Source organism: Colias philodice, chromosome 16 (assembly GCF_061535455.1).
Source record: "Colias philodice isolate Cphi_HAF_F1 chromosome 16, ilColPhil1 Martin Lab GWU primary, whole genome shotgun sequence".
In the NCBI taxonomy this organism is placed as follows: Eukaryota; Metazoa; Arthropoda; class Insecta; order Lepidoptera; family Pieridae; genus Colias; species Colias philodice.
The window spans coordinates 933,765-951,963 of NC_143101.1; the positions used below are offsets into that span (position 1 = coordinate 933,765).

Consider the following 18,199-nt stretch of genomic DNA (forward strand, 5'->3'; position numbering starts at 1 on the left):
TAATATAATCATTGATGTTACATATTATATTATCTGTAAAAACATCTTTGCCAGTATACATGGTGTTTTGTTTTGTCACGATTTAAAAACAACAGATATACTTAGTGCTTAGATCATTAAGTAATGGATGGAGTACGCTGGCAAATGTTCTAACTAAACTTTCTGCTGATTTTGGTGCGGGGAGGGTAACTCACACTGATGAAACACAATGAAACATAATCACACATTCACAAAAATAATTTGTGTCACGAAAGTCGTAAAAATTTACGACCTTTTAAGCGACGAGTTTTTAAATTCAACTCTATCACTATGATAATAAAGATTAAATTTGTATTTCATTCCAAGATAGTCATGTGGAGTGGGGTTCAATATCGCGTTCTAAATTCAACTTTATCACTTAGGTCATAAAGATTAAATTTGTATATTTTCTTTCCATGATAGTCTCGTGGGGCCGCATCAATGATCGAGTAAACATGACTCGATTATTTTTCTTGATCATATCGCTAAACGATACATCGACGATTATTAGAAATTGCATTTTATTAGAAATGTACGTTAAAAAAATAAAAAAAATATACACAAATGAAAGGTTATTCCATCTTTTTTAATATTCGACATGTTTGAATTGCTTCTGCAAGACTTGACAGTACAAAACGGCATTTTTAGCGGAGCACTCGCAGACGTCCGTTCGACGTTTTACGAATACGCAGAGTGCTTGTAATCGATTACGCAAGTAGTTTTTATGAAAGGATAAGATTTTTCGATGAAAATAATCTTATACCTACCTCGGCAAAAGGGGAAACGCCTGCGAGTGTTATCCATTACTTAATGATCTAAGACTTAGTGTGTTATTTATTAATTTAGTTTTAATTTTTTTTGTGAAAATATTAGTTTGTCCTTCAGATTTTGATTTGATGCCCGGTATTTCAAAAAATTAAAAATTTATAAATAATCTACTCAATACAAACCGTAAAGTAAGTCATGAAAAATATATTTAGAAATAATAAAAAGCAGATTGCGGGTATTTGAAAAGATGCCTATCTTGATCATACACAAAATCTTACAAAACTCGAATTTCAATATATGTACTTATTATGTATTGTAATACTTTTTATATACCTAATACTTGGACCTAATAAAAAATGGACATTATATTATTCAGACATAAGATTTCCAGATACTCTTTAAAAAACATAGAATGCCTTCAATGTAGATATAATATTTCTGTATTGTGAAATTGTATTCTTACTTTATAAGTTACAACTAGTGATGTAATGATACATGATTTTGCCGATACAATACCGATATTGATGGTTTAGGAGATAAATAGATAATGAATTATGCACTTAATAAGCATAAAAGTTACATACATTTGACAGACTCCACTGTAAATCCTATATTTTTAAATAAAAATGCCAAATCATTAATTTACAGTAGTCAGATAACAAAGTTTACTATTGGTAGATTTTTGATCAGAAAACAGTGACCGCGCGCGGGCGGCCTCCCGCCTCGTTCAATTGGCACGCTTTTTGAATTGTTTGACTTGAATATCGGTTGTTTTATAATCAGTGATACCGATATATCGGTGTCGGTATCTTTACATCCCTAGTTACAACATATTCACTTGCCTTTTTCCATAATGCAGGTTTTTATACAAAGATATAAAAAATAGTGTTGCATAACTGAAGCCTCTTTTACGTTTTGTCTAATAATTTAAGCTTGTGACATTGAGATAATATTACTACGTATGGAGGAGACACCACGAACAAAATCTGTGCGCCATTTTTTTGCTCTAACTAAGTTTTAAAAATTATTATCTAGTTAGGTACTTAACGATGAAAGTTATTCCTTTGCACTTTTCCGTATTATTTGTGCAATATCGTAACACACACGAAGGCATGTTTGATGCGTTTCACTTTAAAACCATTAAAAAATACCGCTCAACATACGTCACATGACGTATGTTGAGTGGAACATAAGTGATGTAGGCGGTGTCGTTTCCATATTAATATTATCTCAATGGCTTGTGATTTTGTTAGATAGATTTAGTAACCGTAACTCAACAGTTCCTCAAATTTCATACAAATAATTATCATAGAAAGTTTTGTACCTAAATGAATTTTCCTTATAATATTCAATGTTTATTGTATAACTTTTTGTTTGATTTCATAAAAATTCATGATCTTTGGACTGGCTTTCGAAGGATATCTTGTATATTGAATAAAAAATAAAATTAAGAAAAAACTTTGTTATTGTATGAAACAGGCCCATACTCTAATAAAATTATAGTAAATTGTATATTTTATTACTATTAGTATAAATAAAATAAAAAACTGTACATAGAATTATCATTTATTATCCATAACTACATATAACTAAAATTAAATGCTCCTACAATTAAGCACATAGAATTCCCCTGATTTCATCATCGGCAGCTAGGTCTAATGGTGAACAGTCTTCATCGTCTTTTAATAATTTTGCACCTGCGTCTATCAGCATTTTGGTAGCATTAACATGGCCACATGACGCAGCATAGTGTAGTGCAGTTTGTCCAGAATTGTCGATGGCGTTCACATCACAACCTCCCTTTAAAGCAGCTTTTAAAGCAGTTGTTGCGTCTCTGTCTGCCGCCCAGTGTAATGCTGTGAGACCATCTTCATCTCTTTCATTTATACTGTCAGGGTTTTTAGCTATCAATTCTGTTACTAGGCCGCCGAGGTCCTCCCTAGCGGCGTCGAGAAGTGTCAATTCCTGATGTACAAGTTCTGGTTCAGGGGAGCGTTGTAATGACGAAACCGCAGCCCACTGTTGCTTCGGTCCACTCTCTGTCAGTAGCTCACAATCTGGATCATACTTTTGCACTAATTCAATGTATTTTTCTTTTGCTTCTGTACTAGATAGGTCACCTAGAGCCATCCAAGCATCCCACTTTTTACGGCCCTTCCCATCGAACCAACTGGGTCTTGCTGTATTGCATTTACCCTCCGTACTTTGTTTGTATAATCCGTACAATTCTAAGAGTTGGTTATTGTCAAGTTTAGTGGTTATTTTTCTGACATGGTCAGATGCTTTGTTAAATGATTTATCTAAAGGAGACTGTTCATCATCAGAAAAATCTGAATCAGGATAATCAGGCAGTGCCTCAGCCATTTTTAAATAAACTTAATTTTGAGCTTGTACAGACAAATTCAAACCTTCTAAGGAGTGTATTTGCTTATTGGTCGCATCAGCAGCATCAGCTGAGCTCACAAACTCAATAAAACCATAACCTTTGCTCAGTCCTGTTGAGCGATCGAAAACTACTCTAGCACTTTGTACTGGGCCAAATTGAGCGAAATATTCTCTTAGTTGCCGATGTCCCACAGTCCACGGCAGGTTGCCGACGAAAAGGCGTACCGATCTACCTGCGCTGGCCATCACCTACAGAGCAACTATTTCCAACAAGTGCAATGAACGATCGCCGACTAAGGCTCTGTAATCGATGCCAGAACTCTCGCTCAGAGCGTCCAAGTCGATCAACGCGCCCTTCAAGTTCCACTTCTTCAATAGCGCCTCAATGGACCAGTCGGTGCTCCGCTCCTGGTAAGCACACAAAAATCGAGCGTCAGTTCCGTCTATCAAATAAGCTACGGTAGATAATACTTCTTCAAACTGGGATGGTTCATAAAAACAGTCTGAAGCTAGCAATAGATCGACGGGTCGTAAATTATGAACGTCAGCTAAAAACAGACCCCACGCGAGACCGAGTATTTGTACGTCTCGACCGGGAACGAGCCCGTTTGCTTCACAACAACCTGATAAATGTCGTAGGGAACGCGGTAATGCTACGCTATCCGTGAGGGTCACGTGAGCTCCGCACTTGGCCGCGAGAATACCGGGAAGGCCTGTGCCACAACCTAGTTCTAAAACTCGTAATCCGCGCAAATGCTTTCTTTGACTCCACAAGTACCACGCAAGTAATGGAGCCGAGGGCCACGTGTAGAACGAATAGCCAGCGGACAAAAGTTCTGGTATGACAATTTCCAGATAGTCACCTCTGGTATCTCCGTTACTAGTAGATTTACCACGGAACACAAATTTCTTCAATTGACCACTAACGGGGCGCCCATCGCTCATTGCATAAGCATTATTTGATTAGGATGGCTTAAAATAACATAAAAAAACCTAATTAAAAATACCTACGCTACGCTTGAATTACGACCCGACTTGACAGATGTTCAATGACAATTGACATTTGACAACTGATTTTGAAAATGGAATTAATATAGATTAAATCAAGAAAGACACTGCTTAAAAATGATTTGTCAATTGACCACAGAGTAGAAACTGTATTATTCTCTCTTTTCGATATACTTAAATGAAAAATAAATAAATCAATATCCATACATATATCACCAACGAGAAAGCAACGTTGTCTATATATATAACCCTTTTCTCTTCTATTTTCCCCAACTCTGGGGCATTTCAATTTCATAATTCTATATGCACCTTTGATGCACCTATATTTTATGGTTTAAATTAAATTATTTACTCTGTAGCTGTCACATTACCTGACAGTTGTACGACGTACTTCCTGTGTACTTGTGAGTTGTGTAGTCTGTGGTTCACTTACGTAGTAATTGTATACTCTTTGGTGGTTCAGTACCTGAGATTTACCTGCTGTATACTCGCCGCTCGGTGCTAGAAATATTTTTAAAACTTTTTTTTACAGTTTTATATTATTTTACAGTTAAATATTACAATAGAAGATGTCTGTAGCTGTAAAAGGTAATAATATAATATATTTTTTAACTGTTACTATTGCAAACTTTCCCATAATAACCGCGATTTTATCATGGGGTCAAATTCCAAAAGTAGGAAAACTTTGGTCTCTTCTATTTCATATTTAAATTACTTAAAAAGAAATCTTTATAAAATAGGATAGGTTTTTTATATTGATTAATCTAATTAAAGATATTAACCTTTGATCCTATCAAGACGTGATAAAGTAGGTACATATTACAATGCAAAGTTCAATTACCTTGTTTATATAAAAAAACTTACCAATTCCATCCATTCGTATATTATTTACATGCAAATAAACTACATAAATTTAAAATTTCTCAAATAGGATATAATTTTCATTTTCATGTACTTATAAAATATTGTGATTTTCACTTTTATTGAGTGTTCCCTCTGTAGAAAAAAAATTACTTTCAACTAGGGACTTAAACAGTATCCCAGGAATTATAATTGTTTCTAGGATTCATTTTATCAAATGAACAGAACATGCTATTAAGCTTAGAGTGGGCATATGATGGACACTTAGATATAATTACTAATATTAATATTCAGATTTTATTCAACTAACAAATTATATGAATATTATGGAAAATAAAATTAAGTACTAATATTATTCCACTTATAATATCTTATATATAAAATTCTCGTGTCACAATGTTAGTCTGCATACTCCTCCGAAACGGGTGGACCGATTCTCATGAAATTTTCTGTGCATATCGGGTAAGTCTGAGAATCGGCCAATCGGCCAACATCTATTTTTCATATGTACCACGGGCGAAGCCGGGGCGGACCGCTAGTATTCTAAAAAAAATGTACCTTGCTTTGCTAACATCAATTTTACACCATCTTTCTAAATCGCTCATAGGAATCTTCATTGTCGGTGCCAAGCGCACCCCCTTCGGCACATTTGGTGGAGTCTTCCGGAACACATCAGCAACAGAACTGCAGACCCTTGCAGCGACTGCTGCGCTGAAGGAAGCTGGTGTTGCTCCCACACAGGTTGACTCTGTGGTCGTTGGGCAGGTTATGTCGGTAAGTACTTATTTGTTTTTTGAACATATTCTTTACTTGTTAATTCATAATGTTTCTGAATGGATGTGGAACTTAAAATATTACTTTTGCATGTGCGATAATTATTTAGAATTGTGTGTGTTATTTAGAAATGTTGTTTTAGAAAAAGTTTGGTATAATAAATATTTTACTGTAAGTTTTTTTATTATGATTGCTAGAAAACTAAATACTCATACTAAATATCTATTAATACTTATAAAAATTAATTTATATTTTTTCATTTGTCATCTAAGTAGGTACTTTCCAAGTTTTATAGAAATCTTTACAACTAACGGATCAATAATTTTTCATATTATAAGACAATCAAACATACAACTTAAGTATTTATTGCCTCACACAGGCAACACAAACAGACGGTATCTACACACCACGTCACGCGGCGCTCAAAGCTGGCATCCCACAGGATCGGCCAGCGTTGGGCATTAACAGGCTCTGTGGGTCCGGCTTCCAGTCTGTTGTTAATAGCGCTCAGGTAAGGATTTATTACTAAGTTATAGTGATTAATATTGCCAATAAATGTAAATAAAATGTACAAATTACTTGTATATATGGACACTAATTGATCATCTTTTTAGTCGTAAAAATCAGTTATATCAGTAGTCAATTCTTTTACTGTAAAATAATTAATTTTATTATATTATATTATGAACTAGCTTACCGCCCGCGGCTTCGCCCGCTTTGTCTAAAACCTAATGAATTATATACTAAAACCTTTCTCTTGAATCACTCTATCTATTAAAAAAAACCGCATTGAAAATCCGTTGCGTAGTTTTAAAGATTTAAGCATACAAAGGGACATAGGGACAGAGAAAGCGACTTTGTTTTATACTATGTAGTGATTATGAATGTACAGAAAACATGAAATATGCAAATGTTCATTATATTATCTATACAGTCACAAAAATTTTACGTTAATCATAAATTTAATAATTATTGAAATTTACTTGTTAGGACATCCTTACCGGCGCTGCGAACATTTCCCTAGCCGGAGGGGTCGAGAACATGTCCCAAGCCCCATTCACAGTCCGAGGGGTCAGGTTCGGGACAGTTCTAGGTGCAAGCCATGTGTTCGAAGACAGTCTGTGGTCTGGTCTGACAGACTCCTTCTGTGGTCTCCCCATGGGAATGACGGCGGAGAAATTGGGAGCCCAGTTTGGTATTACTAGAGATGAGGTCGATGCCTTTGCTCTCAAGTCGCAGCAAAGATGGAAGACAGGTTAGTTTCGATGTTTCTGTGGTCTCCCCATGGGAATGACCGCAGAGAAATTGGGAGCCCAGTTTGGTATTACTAGAGATGAGGTCGATGCCTTTGCTCTCAAGTCGCAGCAAAGATGGAAGACAGGTTAGTTTCGATGTTTCTCTGGTCTCCCCATGGGAATGACCGCAGAGAAATTGGGAGCACAGTTTGGTATTACTAGAGACGAGGTCGATGCCTTTGCCCTCAAGTCGCAGAACATGGAAGACAGGTTAGTTTTTAACCGACTTCAAAAAAAAGGAAGAAGTTATCAATTCGGCCGGTATGTTTTTTTTTTTTTGATGTTTAGAATGACGTTTGTATATGAAATGTATGTTTGATTTATGTTTATAGTAACGAAATGAAACAAATTTTAATGCACCAAAAACATTAATAAAAAATAAAAGTTAACAGTAAAATAATTTTTTAGCATAGTTATACCATTGATAAATGTATAAGTCACTGTAAATCAACATGATAAGAACCTAATAATAGGTATATAAAAAGCAACGTTTAATTAAAACAAGGCCTATAAAAACAATTTATTACCACCAGCGAACGACGCGGGAATATTCAAGTCGGAAATCGAACCCGTGACCCTGACCATCAAGAAGAAGGAAGTAAAGGTGGAAGTAGATGAGCACCCTCGGCCACAGACCACTATCGAGAGCTTGAAGAAACTACCCCCCGTGTTCAAGAAGGAGGGGTTGGTCACTGCTGGGTCTGCTTCGGTTAGTTTTTTCTGTTAATAATTTCTTAAGAAGCAGAATAGTGTTTTTGTAGTTATTTATTGTTAACACCATGTTAACACGAAGGGTGGTTGTGTTTTTTGTTTTGCGTATATAGTATGTACATTGAAAACTTTAAAGAAAAAAAGTTTTTGAAAGAAAAACAGTTTGTGTTCTTCTTAAAATTGTTTAATGATTTTGTTGGGAAGAGGGTAATGTTATTCGTGTGCTAACACTAGCGTAAAGTTGTTGATATATTCGGCTTGAGAAATACATCTCTAATCATCATATCATTATCGATGAAATCTGAATAAAAAAACAATTTGGTTAGCACAATTTATTTTTCAACATGTAGTTTTAAAATAAATCGAAACACGTCTTTATAACTGCAAACATTGATTCATTAACCTTGAAATTTTCAACAGTATCTAAAATTAAATAAAAATGCAGGGCATCAGCGACGGGGCCGGGGCCATCATACTAGCGAGCGAATCAGCGGCCAAGGGGTTGAAACCCCTCGCGAGACTCGTGGGTTGGTCCTACGTGGGGGTCGACCCCAGCATCATGGGCATCGGACCTGTTCCAGCCATCGAGAACTTGCTGAAAGCTACCAAGATGACCTTGAATGATATTGATCTTATTGAGGTGGGTTGAGGAGACCCCCTGAGGGTTGAGGAGATGGCTGTAACCCCTTTTATCATACTTATAATAGGGGTTACAGCCATCTCATAAGGAAGGGGTTACAGTCATCATACTCATAAGTGGGGGTCAAAAACATATGATTATATGACGGGGATTATATGATCTTATTGAGATGGGGGTTGGGAGGGGTTGATAGCAGAATTCCCATTCACATAGACGGTTGGAATAAAATAACAATATCAAAATAGAAAATTTTATAAAATACAATTGTATAAAATTAAATTACGAAAAAGCACAAGGGTAATTAATTCGTTTAACGATTGTATTGCGTGTTGTTAAAAAATAAGGAATATTGAAATCGGTAGAGCCATTTTCATATTACCACATTAATAATAGCAACTATTTTTACATTAATTGCTTTTCAAACTTGAAACACATGCAAACTGAATAAACATAAATACAGTAACGTAAACTAAAAAACACTCGTTAGTAAGATAAATTCATGAATTTATTGTATTGTCACTGATCCTTGATAAGCGTATAAAGTTTGAATGAAATGTGTCCGGTTAAAGTGGATCAAAATCGAGTATAATGGAGTCAGATACAAACACACAAGTGCAGCTAAAAAAATGTGTGCGTGTACTAGTGTACACACGTAAGAAGTGAAACTTCTTTATGACCTTATTTTTCAAAAATAATTTACTATATGCAACTTTACAGAAATACGTCGAATCACGCGTGGATAGGGATAAGAAAAAGATGGCGCGTAACGGAAAAATGTCACGCGTAACGAAAAAACGTTACACTAAATTTTTTTCCAACCCCGATAAAGAAGTTTCACTTCAAAAGCTTGTTAAAAATAAGACAAATTTACAACTGCCAACCCGCACTTAGCCAGTTTTATGTGAGTAGTGAAAAAAAATAGACATTATTATTTTTATTGAAATTTTCTTCATTAGTTAATCAATTAGTTTCAAAGCAAAACTTAAATTTGTTGATTTCGTACAAGATAACATAAATAGAAATAACTTTAAAAACAACTTTATCATTGATAACTTATCAAACCAAAATTTATATAAATATTATGTAGTATTATTTAAAATCTTATCTGAAAAATTTAACAGATATATTACCACCTAGATATTAGATAACACATGCGAGTTTACGGAAAATAATAATATGGTACCAAATACTTAAGAGATATATGATAAATGAAAAAATAGCATGTGTGCCGAGCACACGTGTCAGAAGTGAAATTTATTTGGCAAGATTCAAAGATACCAAAATCATCATCTTACTCCACCACGTGAAGGTATTGTCATGACGCGGCCTTGAAATTTTACTCTCAACGCGCCTAAAGAAGTTTCACTTCAAAAATTTTATTTTTTTCCGATAAATTCAATTTTCATTGTTTTCTCAATATATTATAAGAATTTCTCATTACACGCAAAACGCACACAGAATAGATAATATTAATAAATATTTTCAACCAACTTCCAAAAAGGGAGATTATCAATTCGACTGACTTTTATTAGTGTTTTACGTCAGAACTTTCGACGATTGAAGATTCTATTTTAGATTTCCAAACCACAAAAGGAAAAAACGGAACCCTTAATTCGTTACTTCGTTGTCAGTCTATCTGTTTTATTTAAAAATTTCTAACAATTTGGAGGGGTTTTTTGTTAATAAATACTATTATTAAATATATGTATTTTGTACAGATAAACGAAGCGTTCGTGGCCCAAACGCTCTCTTGCGCTAAGGCCCTGAAGTTAGACATGGAGAAACTGAACGTGAACGGCGGGGCCACAGCCCTGGGGCACCCGCTCGGGGCCTCGGGCTCCAGGATCACTGCGCATCTGGTACATGAGCTCAGGTAAACAAAAACAAAGATTTTTTTTTTTGGAAATTTAATATTTTCACAATTTATTCATTATATTATTTTCCCGACGTTTCGCATTCTTTGCAGCGAGCGTGCGAGCGTGTTTTTTATTTGTTTTGTGATGGTGACAAAAAAATTAGATTAATGTATATATATACGTATATATATATATATATATATATGTTCCTCCAAAGATGAATTTTGCTTATTTTTATAAGAATAAATGAATGAATCAATGCAATGAATGATTGATGACTTCAAAGTGAACCAATAGTGCGTGCACTTTTATCGTGACAAAAAAGTGATTAATTTATTCACACCATTCATCACGCAAGCGAAAAATAACCACTATATCGCATGATTGTAATCAAAAACCTTTCTTTTTACATTTAATTTTCGAAAAACAACTACTATTATGCATTAATGTAATCAAAAAACTTTTCTTTTTACATTTTATTTTTTCTCAGGAATTCTTTAATTTTTATTATTTTCAGACGTCGTGGATTAAAGCGTGGTATCGGCTCAGCTTGCATCGGCGGAGGACAAGGCATTGCCCTCATGATCGAAACTGTTTAAATATAAATAATAAAATGCATATTTTGTAATATACCCTGAAATCAAGAAATTAAATCATTTTATACTTTGCTATATTTTTGTAACGTTGAAAATTCAAATATGATGTTTTTTACGATTTAATAACAAAATTTATATGAAATTATATTTTTGTTGTGAAGACTGTAAATTATTTATTTGTAAATTGGTTTGAAATTGTCATTTTTTTATATAATTTTGTATTATCAGCTTTGTAGTGATTTTATTTATTTAGAATGTGTGGATCTTAGCGTGGATGGCATAACAGAAAACAACCAGTTTAAAAAATATGTTTTTATAATAATATGCCTAAGTTCATATTATTATTAAATAAAATGTAAGCAATATTAGTGTAAGAGTTTGGCAGACTTTCCAGCGTTAGTTCTTAAATGTGAGCTTAATAAGAAATAATTTTAATTTTTAAGTCATTATGTAAGAGAAAATAGGAAATAAACATGTTTAAAGATGATTAAAATAGTCATTTTATCATATTTATTATACAATTTACAATTTACTTCAACTTATACAGTATACACTTAAACCTGTTATTATAATTAATGTAAGTGTTTTTACAATTGTTGTTAAAAATTATTCTTTATGAAACCTACTAAGTATATTTTGTAAAACCTCTATTTTTGAAAATAAAATATTTTTATTATATTTTTTGCTTTTATTTATCCTTTCCTTCCATCTTAAGATACGATTTACTGAAATTTACGGAAAATTTATTTCCAAGAGATTTCTATTTTTAGCCAAGTTAAAAAAATAATAATTTATGATTGCAAGTTGTTATTATGTAGTTACATAGTATTTTATATTTGCTAGCAGGCTGGATAATATTAAACACATTTGCTTTAAAAATCATGTAACGAAAAAAGAAAATTATGAACATAAAAGATACCTCACAGCTTCATCACAGTTGCAGTGGTTAATAGTTATAAATTATAATATAAATGAATGATGACATAACTACATAACATATTAAGATGATATATAAAGCAGTAAATAGGTAGAGCGCGTCACACACGGTGAACGTGAAGATACTGTAATATTTTATCTTAAGATACTGTTATATTTACTCCTGTAGAACCGCCATCCTGTTACAAATGACGCGAAATTTTGTGGGTCATTTGTAACAGGATGGCATGGCGGTTCTACAGGAGTCTTAGTACGCTATGACAAAAAGAAAAATGATGGTCCGAACGCTGATACCGGATGCGTTAAGATACTGTAATATAAAATATAACAGTATCTTAAGATAAAATATTATAGTATCTTCACCGTGTGTGACGCGCTTTAAGCATGCCTAAAGTTGCAATCTACAGGCGTGGTACAAATGTTAAAAAATATCTTGAAAAGATAACAATTTACAGTGAAATATTTTCTGCTAAAATTATTAATTTGTAAAGCAGCAAAAGATTAAGTTTCAATAGTTTTACACTGCATTTTTTAAGTTTAAAATAATATGCACCTATAACTGTATAACTTTCGATAGGTACATATAGTATCAGATAATTACTGAAAATAATATATAAAAATACTTCTAATAATAATTGCTAATCACTGCGACGTAAATCCAAGGTTTTTCATATTTATTTAGTTCGCTATCGCGTTTTAAGTGCGACGAACGTGTGTTACAAGTTTACTCAAATGGCAGTTGCAATTAATAAAGGTGAATGAACTTGATTACGTAACTATGTATTAGAACAAACATAATATTATTGTTCTGTTTCTTGTAAGTACAATAAATTTAATAGAGCGAGATATTATAACCTACCTACCTATGTACATACATAAAAAGCATGTAACGAAAATAGAAACAATAGTTAACTCAATAGTTAACTTAATAACGTTAAAAAGAAAATAGAAACAATAGTTAACTCCACATACATATGTGGAGTTTTTGGATAGGTACTTTTCGCCGTACGTTTTTACTTAGGCATGTAAGTAGGTATAAGTTTAAGTAAATCGGTCGATTCCATGTCGATTCTCGATAATTTTACTGAATGTTTACCGGTAAAGGTAAAAGTAGATACCTACTCGCTATGTCATTATGTGGTCATTATCATACCATTCATACCTATCTATGGTCCGGGTCACACACATTTGCATGCAAACATTCCACAGTGTAGGTACGGGTTCATAGCATCATAATATTATGTCGTCCTACACGTCTTGTGGGTTTGCGTATTCCTGCGAATGTGAGACCGGCGCGGCCGCGGCATAAGGCGAAAGTTTACTTTCCCCTGGATATATAATTAATAAACGATGAATTGTATTTACGTAATCATTACCTTATTGTAGAAACATTTGTTTTTGAAGATCTACAGAGATAAAATGTCATACAATAGTTACCTACCTCTAAATTTTTTAGATTTAATACCTGAATAAATTGATTGAAATTTTAATTATATTTTTATTTACTTACAATAATACTAGCTTTCAACTCGCGGCTTCGCCCGCTTTGTCTAAAACACAAAACGCATCAAAATCTGTTGCGTAGTTTTAAGCATAGGTACATCATAGGGACATAAGGACAGAGAAAGCGACTTTGTCTTATATTATGGTGTGTTTCAATAAAATGTATTTAAGTACATATATTCCGTGACATAACTATGTAAGACAACTATCAGAACATAAGAACGTTCAACGTATGTTCTCAACAATGTTCAATTTCAGACCCACTATTTGTTAGGTACCTATTGTATTTACTATTTTTAGAAATACTACACTTTGAGCTTGGGTTAGATTAATCAGATAAAATATTTTTCCTATAAATACGTATAAATATAAGTTAACAAGCTTTAGTCTAGTCTATCTTTGTTGCCAATTTCATCAAAATTGGATCAGTGGTTTAGGCGAATAAGCGTTCAGATAAAGTTACCTACTTTTTAATTTTTATAATAAGTAAGTCAGTATTGAATAACAATATGATTCACAGAGATCTCTATGTACCTACCTATACAACTTCATCTACTAACTAATATTATAAAGCTGAAGAGTTTGTTTGTTTGAACGCGCTAATCTCAGGAACTACTTATGTCCGACTTGAAAAATTCTTTCGGTGTTAGATAGCGAATTTATTGAGGAAGTCTATATAGACTATGTATCATTACGGTAAGACCAACAGGAGCGGAGCCACGCGGGTGAAACCGCGAAGCGCAACTAGTGTATGATATAGCTAATATATTTTATACCAAATCCTCGGTCCATGGTCCGAAGACCCATTTTTTTTCTAATGATATTTTATTTAGTTATAAAATAAAATCTTGATCGCAGGTATATTCATAGTAGCGGCGAAAAGGACACCTTTCGGCCGCTATGGCGGGGCCCTAAAGGACACGCACCCCGCGGACCTCTTTGCTGCGGCCGCTAGAGAGGCGCTCAAAGCCGGCAACGTGCTGCCCGCGGCAGTAGACAGTGTGGTGGTCGGGCAAGTTAATTCTGTGAGTATCTAGAGCTTACTTTAAATTGTTTATAATCACATTTACTTATAAATAGCTACATCTATGTAGAAACAGACGACACTCCAATTTATTAGCTTGCGAACATAGTAATTACCTGTTTTTATAATTTCCTCAATTATAATATTACATGCTATCTTTTTACATAATTCTGTACTTACTGTCTTACCTACTCTTATGTAATTCCTGTACTGAATATATAGCAACTTAAATTTCAAAGTTACCCATTGAAAGCGAATTTTAGATACACTTACAAACAATTATCATATTCTTTTGACAGATAAGTGGATCTGGAGATGGGGCCCTAGCCGCTCGACACGGGGCCCTGAAGTCCGGAATCCCGCAAGAGAAACCGACGCTCGGTGTGAATAGACTATGTGGCTCTGGTTTTCAGGCTATTGTCAACAGCGCTCAAGTAAGTGGATTGTTTATTACTCATCTTCTTAATACTATTATAAAGGCGAAAGTTTGTAAGGATGTATGGATGTATGGATGTATGGATGTATGGATGTATGGATGTTTGTTACTCTTTCACGTAAAAACTACTGAACCGATTACAATGAAATTTAGCACACATATAGAGGGTAACTTGGATTAACACATAGGATAGGTTTTATCCCGGAAATCCCACGGGAACGGGAACTATGCGGGTTTTCCTTTGAAAACGCGGGCGGAGCCGCGGGCGGAAATCTAGTCATTCAATAAATCCATACTAATATTATAAATAAATGCGAAAGTAACTCTGTCTGTCTGTCTGTTACTCAATCACGCCTAAACTACTGAACCAATTTTCATGAAATTTGGAATGGAGATATTTTGATACCCGAGAAAGGACATAGGCTACTTTATATCCCGGGAAAATGACGCAATCCCTGAAATCCCACGGGAACGGGAACTATGCGGGTTTTTCTTTGACTGCGCGGGCGAAGCCGCGGGCGGAATCCTAGTAATTAATAATTTATACATATTTAAATTTAAGTTTAATAATAATAATTTTGCGGGCCGCGTCGTCTTCGTTCGTGTCCTATAGCAAACAGAGATCACGCGTTCCTGCATATTCAACGGTGAAAGATTTAGAGTTGTTCCTGAGATTAAACGAAATTATATAAAAAATCAAACTCTTCATCTTTATATTTTCTTTACATTATCAAAATATAGATTGTTGCAACATGTGGCGAATGTAAAAACGTGCCAAATAGCTCTATATTTTTGGTCGATATGATACAACTACGATTTACACGACCTTCTTATTGAGAATTTTATATTCATTATTATTTTCAGGACATTCTAACAGGAGTAGCTCAAATATCTCTAGCAGGTGGAACCGAAAACATGTCATCTGTCCCATTCGTAGTTAGGAACGTTCGTTTCGGCACTGCTCTAGGAGCACAGATAGAGTTCGAAGACGCGCTAACAAGGTCCTCTTTGGATACCTTCTGCAACTTCACAATGCCGCAAACAGCTGAGAATCTTGCGGAGAAATATAAGTTACAGAGAGGCGAGGTCGATGAGTTCGCGCTGCAGTCACAGAAGAGATGGAAAGCAGGTGAATTAATTAAACCAATAAAAAAATTCAAAAAAAACGTGTTGGGTTGTTATTATATTTCTATTGAGAATTACAACGTTAGGATTTTACACCAAAGACTCTCTACTATAAAATAGACATCAAAAAATGAAATGTAGCTACTGAACATTACAATTTTTACGTCTCATACTTAATTCTTATTTCTAGCGTTTGACAGTGGAGTATTCAAAGAAGAAATGGCGCCCGTTGCTGTGAAAGTAAAAAAGCAAGAGGTGCTTGTGGAGAGAGACGAACATCCCCGCCCGGAGACCACGGCGGAGGCGCTGCACAAGCTGCCGGTGCTCTTCAGGAAAGGAGGCGTTGTTACTGCTGGAAACTCTTCGGTAAAGTATCTAGTATAAGTTTACTATTCGTGTAGTATCGGGTATATACATTTTTTGAAGTGAAAACTTCTTTAGCGGCGTTGGGTATAAAATCTTAAACTCGCGTCAGGACACGTGACCTGATCGAAAAAGCATAAGAGATGGATATCAAACATGCTCAACGTTAATAATCAAGTTTTTACTTCTGCCGGCACTCCCGGAGTGCAACCCGTCTTTTTTTCTCATTCTTTCTTCTCCTACAATAGCATTTTAATTTGTTCAATTCGAGTTCAGAAACTTCAATGCTGATACGTTTCTGCTCTTACGTATTAATGATCAGTTTTTATCATACAGGGTGTAAACGATGGAGCTGGAGCTCTCATACTTGCTAGTGAAGAGGCAGTAAAGCAACATCAGCTCAAACCTTTGGCCAGACTCGTCGGCTGGTCCTATGTTGGAGTAGATCCTAGCATTATGGGCATTGGGCCTGTACCGGCTATCCAAAACTTGCTCGCTGCCACTAAAATTTCGATGAATGATATTGATTTGCTTGAGGTAAGAAAATGTGTATTAGTAAGTTCTTTTTTCATTATCAATACTGCATTAGGACGACTATACATTATTTCTTAAATATTTAATTTTGTATATTATAAGTCAACTATTATATTAATGTGTTCCGTTATGATGAGATATAGTGATGTCTATAGAATTTAAATTAATAATAGAAACATACAATTTAAGAAACATCAATAAATCATTTAATAAAAACTCTATCCTCAGATTAACGAGGCGTTCGCTGCGCAAACGCTAGCTTGCGTAAAGGAAATGAACCTAGACCAAAGCAAGTTAAACGTGAACGGTGGAGCCATAGCCATGGGGCATCCTGTTGGAGCCTCCGGGGCCCGGATCACTGCACATCTTGTACATGAGCTAAGGTATGTTAAAATTGCTTATTTATATTTTAATGTCTATTTCTTAATAGGTAGATGTTTGATCGCTATCGCATCTGATGTTTTTCTTGTTGTGATCTATGTCAAAGCACGTGTGCCAAAATACTGCCTGGTTATACTGTAAGAACTAGATATAATTATATAAGAAATAATTATATATAATTTTAAAAATTATAGTCATAAATTATTTGTCTATATTAATCCTGCTAATATTATAAATGCGAAAGTTTTTTATGTTTGTTTGTTGCTCCTTCACGTAAAAATTGCTGAACCGATTTGGATGAAATTTGGTACAGAAATAGCGCGCTGTCGAAGCCACGGGATAGCTAGTTATTAATATGTTATTATTATTTTTTTTTATTTTAATTCAGATTTTCATCCATATAGTTGTTAGTATACCTTAAAACTATGTTAGTATTATAATTATACAGTAAATTAATAACCATTACAAAATCCATTCAATTATCAAATGAATTAACAATATTATTTCTATTTACGATCTGCTTGATTATACGATGATTGACATTATGTTAAATTTACAGACGGCGAGGTCTGAAACGGGCGATAGGCTCAGCCTGCATTGGTGGTGGACAGGGCATCGCCCTGCTTGTGGAGTCGGTGTAGAAGATTCTTATATGCAAATTGGATGAAAAATCATATTATATTCATATCCAGTCATACAGCTTATATCATAGGAATTAGCTGTGATTAAAGTAAAAATTATTATCTTTGTCTGAAAGTACTTAAAATGTTATTATATTATTCTAGGAATGTGTATTTTTGTAAAGATTTTTGTAATTTTTAGAGTAAGTACTTAAATAAATATTTTTATTTTATAAGTTTTTGTTTTCCTTAACCCTATGTCAGACTTTTCAGGAGAAGTTAATTTATAAAATTAACACTTCAAAGCTGTGTTAAGAAACTTTTAAGCAAATATTTAAGAAGTGGGGCCCTAGAGTCCATGTTCA

The 18,199-nt window shown here is 34.2% G+C and overlaps 4 protein-coding genes across 4 annotated transcripts; 2 read left to right on the forward strand and 2 right to left on the reverse strand.

Moving 5' to 3' along the window:
* Positions 1 to 2,334: 2,334 nt before the first annotated feature.
* LOC149481414 (uncharacterized) lies at positions 2,335 to 4,116 on the reverse strand. The gene is made up of 2 exons (XM_089704975.1): positions 3,456 to 4,116; positions 2,335 to 3,161 (listed from the first exon to the last, which is right to left on the reverse strand). Exons 1-2 carry the CDS (start codon positions 4,114 to 4,116, stop codon positions 2,398 to 2,400), a joined length of 1,425 nt encoding a protein of 474 aa, XP_089561101.1. The 3' UTR covers positions 2,335 to 2,397.
* On the reverse strand, positions 3,158 to 3,457 carry SLIRP1 (SRA stem-loop interacting RNA binding protein 1). The gene has a single exon (XM_089704974.1). It carries the CDS (start codon positions 3,415 to 3,417, stop codon positions 3,163 to 3,165), a length of 255 nt encoding a protein of 84 aa, XP_089561100.1. The 5' UTR covers positions 3,418 to 3,457; the 3' UTR covers positions 3,158 to 3,162.
* Positions 4,117 to 4,633: 517 nt separating the features above from the next.
* On the forward strand, positions 4,634 to 11,590 carry LOC149481416 (3-ketoacyl-CoA thiolase, mitochondrial-like). Its single transcript, XM_089704931.1, has 8 exons — positions 4,634 to 4,767; positions 5,648 to 5,814; positions 6,194 to 6,325; positions 6,805 to 7,069; positions 7,643 to 7,818; positions 8,266 to 8,460; positions 10,179 to 10,333; positions 10,834 to 11,590. Exons 1-8 carry the CDS (start codon positions 4,749 to 4,751, stop codon positions 10,913 to 10,915), a joined length of 1,191 nt encoding a protein of 396 aa, XP_089561057.1. The 5' UTR covers positions 4,634 to 4,748; the 3' UTR covers positions 10,916 to 11,590.
* An 898-nt stretch (positions 11,591 to 12,488) lies between these two features.
* LOC149481417 (3-ketoacyl-CoA thiolase, mitochondrial-like) lies at positions 12,489 to 18,070 on the forward strand. Its single transcript, XM_089704930.1, has 8 exons — positions 12,489 to 12,602; positions 14,210 to 14,376; positions 14,675 to 14,809; positions 15,676 to 15,940; positions 16,127 to 16,302; positions 16,636 to 16,836; positions 17,062 to 17,216; positions 17,774 to 18,070. The coding sequence occupies exons 1-8, from the start codon at positions 12,581 to 12,583 to the stop codon at positions 17,853 to 17,855; spliced, it is 1,203 nt and encodes a 400-aa protein (XP_089561056.1). The 5' UTR covers positions 12,489 to 12,580; the 3' UTR covers positions 17,856 to 18,070.
* The last annotated feature ends 129 nt before the right edge of the window (positions 18,071 to 18,199 follow it).

What these genes read in the sequence shown, in the direction of transcription:
- SLIRP1 (XM_089704974.1), bottom strand. Translation starts at nt 3,417, where the DNA reads ATGGCCAGCGCAGGTAGATCGGTACGCCTTTTCGTCGGCAACCTGCCG.
- LOC149481414 (XM_089704975.1), bottom strand. Translation starts at nt 4,116, where the DNA reads ATGAGCGATGGGCGCCCCGTTAGTGGTCAATTGAAGAAATTTGTGTTC. An exon ending in CAGAGCCTTAGTCGGCGATC is followed by an intron (nt 3,162 to 3,455) that starts GTTCATTGCACT and finishes CTCAAAATTAAG; the next exon opens with TTTATTTAAAAATGGCTGAG.
- LOC149481416 (XM_089704931.1), top strand. An exon ending in CTGTTGTTAATAGCGCTCAG is followed by an intron (nt 6,326 to 6,804) that starts GTAAGGATTTAT and finishes TTTACTTGTTAG; the next exon opens with GACATCCTTACCGGCGCTGC. An exon ending in GCAGCAAAGATGGAAGACAG is followed by an intron (nt 7,070 to 7,642) that starts GTTAGTTTCGAT and finishes TATTACCACCAG; the next exon opens with CGAACGACGCGGGAATATTC.
- LOC149481417 (XM_089704930.1), top strand. Translation starts at nt 12,581, where the DNA reads ATGGCAGTTGCAATTAATAAAG. An exon ending in GGCAGTTGCAATTAATAAAG is followed by an intron (nt 12,603 to 14,209) that starts GTGAATGAACTT and finishes TCTTGATCGCAG; the next exon opens with GTATATTCATAGTAGCGGCG. An exon ending in TTACTGCTGGAAACTCTTCG is followed by an intron (nt 16,303 to 16,635) that starts GTAAAGTATCTA and finishes TTTATCATACAG; the next exon opens with GGTGTAAACGATGGAGCTGG.